General features: G+C 41.5%; 1 protein-coding gene and 1 pseudogene across 1 annotated transcript; one reads left to right on the top strand and one right to left on the bottom strand.

The window, feature by feature from the left end:
- Positions 1-131: 131 nt before the first annotated feature.
- On the top strand, positions 132-1,891 carry rilpl2 (Rab interacting lysosomal protein-like 2). Its single transcript, XM_029678923.2, has 4 exons — positions 132-717; positions 861-1,012; positions 1,114-1,251; positions 1,716-1,891. Exons 1-4 carry the CDS (start codon positions 424-426, stop codon positions 1,735-1,737), a joined length of 606 nt encoding a protein of 201 aa, XP_029534783.1. The 5' UTR covers positions 132-423; the 3' UTR covers positions 1,738-1,891.
- A 780-nt stretch (positions 1,892-2,671) lies between these two features.
- On the bottom strand, positions 2,672-8,349 carry LOC135574800 (N-lysine methyltransferase KMT5A-A-like; annotated as a pseudogene).
- Between the last annotated feature and the right edge of the window lie 3,451 nt (positions 8,350-11,800).

The raw sequence follows: 11,800 nt of genomic DNA on the forward strand, positions 1-11,800 counted from the left end.
GGAATGTCAATCAAACTTCGAAATTCACAGTATAGTGTTGAAAATACCGGGGAAATATCACGTGCTGTTTCACCTGATAAGTGTGTCCCTACTGGATTATGCGCATGGCTTCACCTGTCGCCAGGGAAACTTTCATATTGTTTACAAGCGGCGGGGAACAGGCCATTGCTATTGGTTTATTTGTATGCCACTTATAGACTGGATACAGCAAGTCAACCATTCAAATTTAGAAAGAGGAGGGTTTATTCAGCTAGCCTACTACCGGTAACTTGAAGTGGCTACTGTAGCATGCATGGAACTTAATTTAAAGTTCACAAGTATCTTGTATGTTAAATGTCACAACGCTCGATTTGAGAAATCGGTCCCACCGTTTGAGAAAACAAAAACTTTTGTTTAATTCAGTGCGTCTTTGGAGTACGAGCAATGGAAGAATTGAGCGAGTCTTCACCCGCTTTGGCGTTCGAGAAGGAAGCATTTGAGCTGACGGTGGAAGATGTTTATGACATTTCATACGTGATTGGCAGAGATTTGCTGAAAATAAGTACTACAGGTGAGGAAGTCTCCGATTTGCAATTCAAAATTGTCCGGGTTTTGGAGATGTTTGAAACGTTAGTGAATAAGTATAACCTGTCATTGGAGGAGCTGAAAATGGAACGAGACAACTTGAAGAGTGAACTGGATAGAATCTTGAGAGAAAGTTCTGCCGGGCAGGAAGCGGTGAGTTTGATCTTTTCAAACCGGGAAACTAACTAACGTCTGTCAGGGTATGTTCAAGAATGTTGTAACGTTTCACTGGGTTGCTATACACTACTGTGCAACATACAGTTGTGGACTCCTTTTTTTTATCAATATGTTCTCAGCAAACACTAGGACCAAACAAACTGGTGGTGGACCTGAAAGATCCCAATAGACCACGCTTCACAATGCAGGAGCTGAAGGAGGTGCTTCAGGAGAGGAACCAGCTCAAGGCCCAGCTACTGGTGGCGCAAGAAGAGTTGCAACTCTACAAGAGGTAGAATACACAACCAGACTTGACCAGTTTGTTTCCCATGCAAACCGCACCACCTCACCCCAACCCACACAAAAATGTAATGTAGTGCTTTGTACTTGCAGTGGGATGCTGCCACAGGGTGAGCAAGCCATGGTAGAGGTTGACTTAGTATCTTCACCCCCTTCAAAACCTGTTCCTGACACAACAGATGAGTCTAAAGAAGAGGAACCTAACGAAGGAATGACCACCATCAGAAAGCTGTGAGCAATTAGCTTTTTTCACCACTCCACTTTGCATAATCATAGTGAAGAGCATGCAGTATGACATGGTTTATTTACACCCTGAAAACAAGTATTTCAGAGACAACCATAGTATCACACAGGAGACAACCAGGTGGTTTGTTCTCACGGTCTGTCTCTGCCCTCGTAATGACCTGCTTGTGACCGGCTGGCTGTGTTTGTGCTGATGCTGTGTGATTGGGAGAATCTGACTGAGGGGGAAAGCGAGAGCTGATACCACTTCACCAAGCCAGCTCCGCTGCAGTTGTCAGTATTGTTATTGTCGGACTTACGTGACTCAGTCAAGCCTCGGCTGACACTGCAAATTCACTCAATCCCCCGTCGCCTCCTCTAAGACTAGTAACGTCCAGGGATGTACATTGTGTTGTCAAACTATTTTCAGAGCAAGTTCTCTAAAATAAACTAATTCTTATTTCTTTTTGTAGGTTTTCATTCAGACGGAAATAAGGACAACCTATGAGAACAAGGACCTAAGACATTACTAATGATAAACCAAACATTTTTATGCACATGCTTTCTATCAATGCTTTGTATTAGATCAGTTTTTTTCAGTAATGAATGGAAATGTTTTTAACTGGAATAATTTTGCTTTTGAAACTAACTCAGTTGTCTTTTTATAGATTTAACTGTTGTCATTAATACAGGTATGGGAAAATAACTATGCTCATTAAGGTCAAATAACATGGTACAGGCCAATGATTTATCCAGTGCATTCAGAAAGTATTCAGACCCCTTACAGCCTTATTCTTAAATTGTCCCCCCAATCTACACACAATACCCCATAATGACAAAGTGGATTTTTAGAAATGTTTTCAAACGTATTCAAATGGGAATATAATTTACATAAGTATTCAGAGACTCGTTACTCAGTACTTTGTTGAAGCACCTTTGGCAGGGATTACAGCCTCGAGTCTCCCTGGGTATGATGCTACAAGCTTGGCACACCTGTATTTGGGGAGTTTCTCCCATTCTTCTCTGCAGATCCTCTCAAGCTGTTAGGTTGGATGGGAAGTGTTGCTGCACAGCTATTTTAAGGTCTCTCCAGAGATGTTCAAGTCTGGACTCTGGCTGGGCCACTCAAAGATATTCAGAGACATATCCCTAAGCCACTTCTGTGTTGTCTTGGCTGTGTGCTTAGGGTCATTGTCCTGTTGGAAGGTGCACCTTCACCCCAGTCTGAGTGCTCTGGAGCAGGGTTTTATCAAGGATCTCTGTACTTAGCTCCATTCATCTTTCCGGGGGGTGTAGAAGCCACCGCCTGCCCATTTTGGCAATCCTACACAATTGTAAAAACAAAAAATTAATTGTCCCACAGTGGTGTCATAATACCCATAAAGTCTAGCGGTCAAACAGGGAAATGGTTCCAATTGTTTTTCCACCGTTCATTTTTCTCATATGGGATTATAGAAACAGTTAAGGGGTGTGTCATGAAGGCTTACCCTGGCGTGACATTTTGTTTACCATCTAAATTGCTTTCAGGCAAGGTGACTGAAATATATTTTGTGCTATTTACTGACTCAAATGCTAATTAGCATCAAAGTAGACATCATGCAAGACTACAAATCCCTGCACGTCACAACTATAGTTAACGCCTTTGCTAACAGGTAGTGTAAATTTAACTCCAGACCATTCATAAAATTACCCATTTTAATTATTACATTTAGCTAACGGTTAATCCAGAGATTTTTACTATAATTCGTCAATCTCATCCATCTCATGGCATTTGTAGTTCTTAATGATTAGCAACTAATTAGCGTTTCATTTGTTGGGGGTAAATACAGGCAAATATTTAGATAAATCATCTTGTTTAAGAAGAGATTCACATGGTTATCAAAATGTCACGCCAGGGTATGCCTTCATGAAACACAGCTCTTCTAAAATCCCCCATGAGAAAAATGAATGGTGGAAAATCAATTGGAACCATTTCCTGGTTTGACCATTAGGCTTAATGGGTATTATGACTCATACTGTGGTACTCTATAGAAATGTGTTTGTCCAGGTTAGTTTGCCACATTTATTCTATTAAACACCAATGTCAACTTTTAAATTATGAGCAAAACAAAAATAAACTATTGAGATGACTAAACAAAAAAACAATGTTTTTCCTTAACATGTTAATTGAAATACTGATGGCTTCAAAACCTCTCAATGGTCAAAATATAGCATTAGCAATCCATGGTTTATATACATCATTGGTACAGACTCACACCTGTGTCCTCAAACAAAGGAACTGTAACAGTTCCTTTGGACACGTGGTTGAACATTGTGACGATGGAACCGTTCAAAGACCAACATTCAAGACTGGTTGCAACAGTAGCCCTAGTAGAGACAAAGACCGGACCTCCAAGGGCTTGATTCTATCTACAGTGCTAAAGAGATGCATTCAACATTAAGGCAAACGCTGCATGTCAGTTCAATTTGAAATGGCTTTTTAATTCTGAACTTCAGCGATACTGATGGAATCGAGCCCCATGACCACTATACTGCCCCAGATTCACTATACCTAGCTCATACACCTCAATCGCATCAGCATAATCTACCTTGGGGCTGAGTAGCACAGATCATGGTAATGAATCCTTCCCAAAATGATTTGTCGATTAGATAAATATATAAGCTCTTGTAGCAAATATAAAAGTGTTACCAAAATTGTTCCTTGTCCAGAAATTGCATAAAAATGTACATTTTAGGCTCGGAGTGACTGAGCATAACTATTTTACACTAGTTCACACAAGGGCTTTTAAAGTCCATTTTACCTTTCAAATAATAGAGCAGCTGTAAAAGAAAGCAGTTTAGAATGATAAAGTTCCAAATCACTTAATTTGCTACACATTTTGTAATACACTGACCTACAGGGAGGATGTTGGACTGTTACATGTCTGTGAATATTAATTGGTACATTGTCAAAAGGCCAAGCTAGCTTTTCTATTCATTGCAAAATGAGCTTCCATGCTAGCCAGATATCTGAACAGATTTGTCTATGTACACTTAATTTACTCTCAAAGAGCAACTTACTTTGTAAATTGTTCATGTATTAGGATTTCACCCATTGCAAAATATCTACATTTGAAATCAAGTATAAGCTGGTGCCCCAGAAGCCTGGAGAGCATTGACGATCATATGAAAATTGTTGCTTCAACTAGAACCATACCTAGCATTATAAATTAGAACAAATATAAAAACGGCATTAAAAAAGTAGCTAATGTTACAAATATTATTCATATCTTCTTGGAAGCACAGGCCTAAATATGTATAAAAACTACCCCCAAATCCAGCAATAAATTGATATACAGTTTTAACAAATTGATCCATGTGTCATCTTGAAGGTTGTCTTCAATATTGTTCATACTGCCTCAGTTTTGCCCAAATACATTGCTTGAAAGGGCAGATTAAAAATACACAAAATGCCCACTTAATTTGTCTCACCTGGAATGCCAAGTTGGCAGTTTAGTGCCAAGGGAATATTCAGGGTCATGAAAAAAAAGGGAAAAAACTTTAATCAAATGCACCTAGTAATTATCTTGATTACTCTGTTGGTGTAAAAACAGCACATCAGTATTTGAGCAAAGTGTCAGCCGAGATGGATTCCTTGCTGTGGTCACCAGTCATAAAGCAGCTCTTCCTCTGACTCAATGTCCCTGGAAGCCACCAGCATGAGATGTGTTATTCCATCTATGTCATGGAGTTTGGTCTGGCAGTTGCCAGTTTTACTGTGGTTTAGCAGCCTTCCCAGGCGAGTTGATTCTTTTGTAGCATCCACACCGTAAAGAGGAAATTAAATGTTTGAAAACATCAATGAGCAAGCTGATAACATCAACATTATGGCAATGCATAAGTCATAGTTAATTAATACAAATTTAAAATAAAGTTTGAGTAGATACCTTACCAGTATGTTTTGCTGAGATACTGGAAATAGTACATGTAGCAGCCAGTCCCAGGGTCTTGGGCATACAGAGCCTCTCTCTCCTTGGCATCAGCCAGATGCAACAAGTCTCCATGATACTCAATTACAAACTTTCCCTTCTTGAAATATCTGACAGCAAATACTCCTCTTCCCTTCCCCTCTATATGTTTGGCCTATTGGGGTTCAAGTACAGGTCAAATCAAATTCCAGGTTAAATGATCCATTTCAGTACAATGCTACTTTAATTTCTAAACTAACCTGCAGTCCTTCTTCAACTAAATTTTTTATCATGTAATCAAGGTGTCATTGATTACATTAAATTCTGAGCAAGAACATGTTTTTTTTAACTTGTTCTTGCATGGCACGGTTGATCTTCAAGCACAACTCACTCTGGTATTATAAACTGACCTTCAATTCAGCTTTGCTTTTTCTGGAACTCTTGTCTAATAGGATAATAATCTGTGACCTTCCTGTTTTGGGCAGCATTGCTTTCTGCTCTGGGTGAAAAGAGAACACAGTATTCCATGGCCAGATGATCTGGTGTTGCAGTGCTAGCTTGATCAAATACTGTGCTTCATTTGAACAAATATTTTACTGACATGTTTGTCAACATGACTTACTTTTTCAACTTTGACTAGCCCCCTTCTCAGTTTTGGGCTTGGTGATATTGCCATCTGGTGCAGTTGGGTTGGGGTGTGATTTTAGATCCTCCTCCTGGACATGCAGGGTAGTTGTCTCTCTGGGTACCAGTCTCCCTGCATAGAATAGTGGGGAGAGAAGCAGTGTACATCAGACTTTGTTGTATAAGCAAAACATATGGTTTCAGGAGAGGAATGCTATGGATGTCTAAATAAACAAACAATTAGCGGTGTCATAAGACATTGGTCAGTGGACATTACTGCCACAAATTATTCTGGGGGGGGGGGCACTTAACTCCGATCTGACTCAAAGGAATTAGAGGTTAAAAATATATACAATGCTCAAAAAAAAGGGAACACTTAAACAACACAATGTAACTCCAAGTCAATCACACTTCTGTGAAATCAAACTGTCCACTTAGGAAGCAACACTGATTGACAATACATTTCACATGCTGTTGTGCAAATGGAATAGACAACAGGTGGAAATTATAGGCAATTAGCAAGACACCCCCAATAAAGGAGTGGTTCTGCAGGTGGTGACCACAGACCACTTCTCAGTTCCTATGCTTCCTGGCTGATGTTTTGGTCATTTTTGAATGCTGGCGGTGCTTTCACTCTAGTGATAGAGTGATAGTATTATACACTAGTGATAGTGTATAATAATATGGAGTGCAAGCATCGCCATGGTCTTATTCAGACCAATATCGTATGATGAAAAAGAGCAGGTAGTCCAAGTAACATATTTGAATTGTCACTATTGGTGGTGGTTCAAAGGACAAATGGTGGGTTACCTTTCCCTTTATTTGATGGCTCAGTTTGAAGTGTACATTTCTCAGGCACATTTTCCTCTTGGATGACAGAACTTGAGTAGTCATGCAGAGAAGTTCTGGGTTTGCTGGGACCCCGAAGACTTTGTATAGTGACAATTACCTGCATCCTGCAACAGTAACAGATGCGACATGCACTTGTGGCTGACCATTATATGCATCCTGCAGTTTTTTTTTTTTTAGTTACATTGAATTTTTTGTATTTATTTTTCACCTTTATTTAACTAGACAAGTCAGTTAATTAGAACTTATTCAGGATCGAGCAAGGGGTTTGAAAGTAATAAGAACATTTCTGAAATTGCAGAAAGCTTAAATTCATGTCAATTTAACTACACTGTCCAATTTACAGTAGCTATTATACTGAAATACCATGCTATTGTTTGAGGAGAGTGCACAATTTAACAGTTAAACAAATATTGCACATTTGGGCAGTCTTGATACAAAACTTAAGTCTAAAACTTTGCACATACTCTGCCATCTAGTGGGCAAAAGCTAAATTGCACCTGGGCTGGAATAAATTTCAAAGATCGTACAAAAAAATACAAAACTGTGGTTGTTTTCCTCTTTTTATTATCTTGTACCAGGTCTATTGTTTTATTCTCCTACATTCCTGTCACATTTCCACAAACTTCAAAGTGTTTCTTTTCAAATGGTACCAAGAATATGCATATCCTTCCTTCAGGGCCAAAGCTACTGGTAGTTAGATATGGGCGTCATTTTAGGCGAAAATTGAAGAGGGGCGGATCCTGAAGAACAAATACTTATTTCCAATGGCGGCCAAACTCTAACAATGCTGGGCCAATTGTGCGCAGTCCTATAAGAGTTGTGATACAGCCTGGAATCAAACCAGGGTCTGTAGTGACGTCTCTAGCACTGAGATGCAGTGCGTTAGACCACTGCACCACTCGGGAGCACAACACACACTTGAATAACTTAGCTAACTGTAAAGTATTGATAACCAATTTCCAACCCATTTAATAAGTTACCCCATTCATTTCTGGTTTATTTTCCTTTGTCTACCTTTTGCCATGTCAACACTCCCACAACTATAAGTTTTGCAATGTTCACATGTGCTTTGTTGTATTTTGCTAGCGAACATCTGTATCGCTAGACACCGAATAGAAACGCCACCACCACGCCAGAATAACAAGACATGGACTTCCTGTCATTTAAAAGCTACTGCATCCCTGATTGGTTAAACGCTACTTCTAGTAGAACGTGATTGGCGTGGCGTGAAACATACTTTAGAAGCCCATCGTAAATTCACTCTGGATTGCAAGAGTGCACGCTAAACATTCGTAAATTCTGAGCGTTGTGACTTCACCACGTCAGTCAAGCACCCAAGCTAACTGGCTAACGTTGGCAAGCTACATCCAGACACAATGAGAGAACACCCCACTCTGACCATTTTACTAGACCTAGCAGAGCTGGTTAGGCTGTTTTCATGTTATCCAGAGCATTGGTGACTAACTGCTGCTGGCAACAATTTAATTACGCTCTTTATTCCTTTTTTATTATTAATGAAATTGTTGCCAGATCACAGTTACAGTACTCCTGTAGGTTCATGCTCTACAACATCCGCAGAGTACGACCCTGCCTCACACAGGAAGCGGCGCAGGTCCTAATCCAGGCACTTGTCATCTCCCGTCTGGATTACTGCAACTCGCTGTTGGCTGGGCTCCCTGCCTGTGCCATTAAACCCCTACAACTCATCCAGAACGCCGCAGCCCGTCTGGTGTTCAACCTTCCCAAGTTCTCTCACGTCACCCCGCTCCTCCGCTCTCTCCACTGGCTTCCAGTTGAAGCTCGCATCCGCTACAAGACCATGGTGCTTGCCTATGGAGCTGTGAGGGGAACGGCACCTCAGTACCTCCAGGCTCTGATCAGGCCCTACACCCAAACAAGGGCACTGCGTTCATCCACCTCTGGCCTGCTCGCCTCCCTACCACTGAGGAAGTACAGTTCCCGCTCAGCCCAGTCAAAACTGTTCGCTGCTCTGGCCCCCCAATGGTGGAACAAACTCCCTCACGACGCCAGGACAGCGGAGTCAATCACCACCTTCCGGAGACACCTGAAACCCCACCTCTTTAAGGAATACCTAGGATAGGATAAAGTAATCCTTCTCACCCCCCCCTAAAAGATTTAGATGCACTATTGTAAAGTGGCTGCTCCACTGGATGTCATAAGGTGAATGCACCAATTTGTAAGTCGCTCTGGATAAGAGCGTCTGCTAAATGACTTAAATGTAAATGTAAATGTAATGCTCTAGATGACATGAAAACAGCCTAACCAGCTCTGCCAGGTCAAGTACAATTATCAGACTGAGGTGTTCTCTCATTTGTGTCTAGAAGTAACTTGCAAGCTAGCCAACTTTAACCAGTTAGCTTGGGTGCTTGTCTGCGGTTGTCAGGTCGCTGGATTTACAAATGACCCAGACCACACTGACCAACTGGAGGCAATTTGCGAAAGCACCCTTAGGATATCCGGAGAAGGTATTTAATTTGAGTTGTCTGACCTTTGTGATAACAAAAAAAGAGATTTTGTGCATTGCAAATCTATTCGAAATCTCAGTAAGCGAGTAGGCAACATGTTTTCATTCAGTGTGTGTGTGTGTATGTATGTATGTATATATATATATGGTGGCTGACTAAATACTTTTTGCCCCACTGTGTGTATATATATATGTGTGTGTATATATATATATATATACACACTGCTCAAAAAAATAAAGGGAACACTAAAATAACACATCCTAGATCTGAATGAATTAAATATTCTTATTAAATACTTTTTTCTTTACATAGTTGAATGTGCTGACAACAAAATCACACAAAAATTATCAATGGAAATCAAATTTATCAACCCACGGAGTCACACTCAAAATTAAAGTGGAAAACCACACTACAGGCTGATCCAACTTTGATGTAATGTCCTTAAAACAAGTCAAAATGAGGCTCAGTAGTGTGTGTGGCCTCCACGTGCCTGTATGACCTCCCCACAATGCCTGGGCATGCTCCTGATGAGGTGGCGGATGGTTTTCTGAGGGATCTCCTCCCAGACCTGGACTAAAGCATTCGCCAACTCCTGGACAGTCTGTGGTGCAACGTGGCGTTGGTGGATGGAGCGAGACATGATGTCCCAGATGTGCTCAATTGGATTCAAGTCTGGGGAACGGGCGGGCCAGTCCATAGCATCAATGCCTTCCTCTTGCAGGAACTGCTGACACACTCCAGCCACATGAGGTCTAGCATTGTCTTGCATTAGGAGGAACTCAGGGCCAACCGCACCAGCATATGGTCTCACAAGGGGTCTGAGGATCTCATCTCGGTACCTAATGGCAGTCAGACTACCTCTGGCGAGCACATGGAGGGCTGTGTGACCCCCCCAAAGAAATGCCACCCCACACCATGACTGACCCAACGCCAAACCGGTCATGCTGGATGATGTTGCAGGCAGCAGAACGTTCTCCACGGCGTCTCCAGACTCTGTCACGTCTGTCACATGTGCTCAGTGTGAACCTGCTTTCATCTGTGAAGAGCACGGGGCGCCAGTGGTGAATTTGCCAATCTTGGTGTTCTCTGGCAAATGCCAAACGTCCTGCACGGTGTCCTCCTGCTCCTCCTTGCACAAAGGCGGAGGTAGCGGTCCTGCTGCTGGGTTGTTGCCCTCCTACGGCCTCCTCCACGTCTCCTGATGTACTGGCCTGTCTCCTGGTAGCGCCTCCATGCTCTGGACACTACGCTGACAGACACAGCAAACCTTCTTGCCACAGCTCGCATTGATGAGCTGCACTACCTGAGCCACTTGTGTTGGTTGTAGACTCTGTCTCATGCTACCACTAGAGTGATAGCACCGCCAGCATTCAAAAGTGACCAAAACATCAGCCAGGAAGCATAGGAACTGAGAAGTGGTCTGTGGTCACCACCTGCAGAACCACTCCTTTATTGGGGGTGTCTTGCTAATTGCCTATAATTTCCACCTGTTGTCTATTCCATTTGCACAACAGCATGTGAAATGTATTGTCAATCAGTGTTGCTTTCTAAATGGACAGTTTGATTTCACAGAAGTGTGATTGACTTGGAATTACATTGTGTTGTTTAAGTGTTCCTTTTATTTTTTTGAGCAGTGTATATACATGCAAATACGGTTTTTTTTTTTTTTTTTTACTTAACACATTTATTAAAACTGCATTGTTGGTTAGGGGTGTGTAAGTAAGAATTTCACTGCAATACCTGTTGTATTCGGCGCATGTGAATTAACATTTGATTTGAAATGTTTAAATAATTGATGTAAGAGTAGGCATAGGCTATATATTAAACCTACGGTGTTGTTATGTGTTAATAACATTTAGACTACGTTACCCAGCAGGCTATGCCTTGCATGGCTAAACATGGAGTGTTCTAGCTAAAGTATATGTTCATTAAAAGTAGTTAAACCTACGCCCCAGTTTGTCATTATATAACGAACAAACATAACATGGTGTCAGATTGGTAGTCACTATGAAGAGACAGAGATAAGAAAGGAGTAACTCTGCAAATGTCCTCGACGAAAATGGAACATTCTACCACAAGTCAAGTGACGTGAGTAGTCGAAGATGCTAGCTTGCAAGAGCGAGGACAACGAGCCGCAGCAGCGAGAGTGACAGCAGCGAGAGTGAGACTGCTTTGGAATCTGTTGACGAGCAAGTTGATGAGCAACATGCTGAAGTAAGAGAAATTGACACTGTTCCTGTTCTCCGTCATGGAAAGGCTTAGTCCTCCTACTCCTATGCAGTTAACAGGCAATTTAGCTGACAATTGGAAACGTTTCAAGCAGAGATTCAATATCTACCTAGCAGCCAGTGGTGCAGGGGGAGATGATAACAAATTGAAAGCTTCCATTTTTCTGCATGTTATTGGAGAGGATGCATTGGACATTTACAATAGCTTTCAGCAAGACGAGGCAAACTTGACATTGACTGTGCTAATGGCTAAATTTGAGGAGTACTTTGTAACAAGCCAGAACGTCACGTTTGAGAGATACACGTTTTTCTCGGGGAGTCAGTTTTGACCAGTATTTGGCTGAGCTGAACACACACTGAGCAAAACGTGTGAATTTGAAAATCTGAAAGACTCACTAGTGAAAGACAGAATAGTCTGTGG

This window comes from Oncorhynchus nerka, linkage group LG13 (assembly GCF_034236695.1).
Source record: "Oncorhynchus nerka isolate Pitt River linkage group LG13, Oner_Uvic_2.0, whole genome shotgun sequence".
Taxonomy (NCBI): Eukaryota; Metazoa; Chordata; class Actinopteri; order Salmoniformes; family Salmonidae; genus Oncorhynchus; species Oncorhynchus nerka.

Coding starts and splice junctions, on each gene's coding strand:
- rilpl2 (XM_029678923.2), top strand. CDS start 424: ATGGAAGAATTGAGCGAGTCTTCACCCGCTTTGGCGTTCGAGAAGGAA. Junction 718..860: donor GTTCTGCCGGGCAGGAAGCG/GTGAGTTTGATC, acceptor ATATGTTCTCAG/CAAACACTAGGACCAAACAA. Junction 1,252..1,715: donor ATGACCACCATCAGAAAGCT/GTGAGCAATTAG, acceptor TTCTTTTTGTAG/GTTTTCATTCAGACGGAAAT.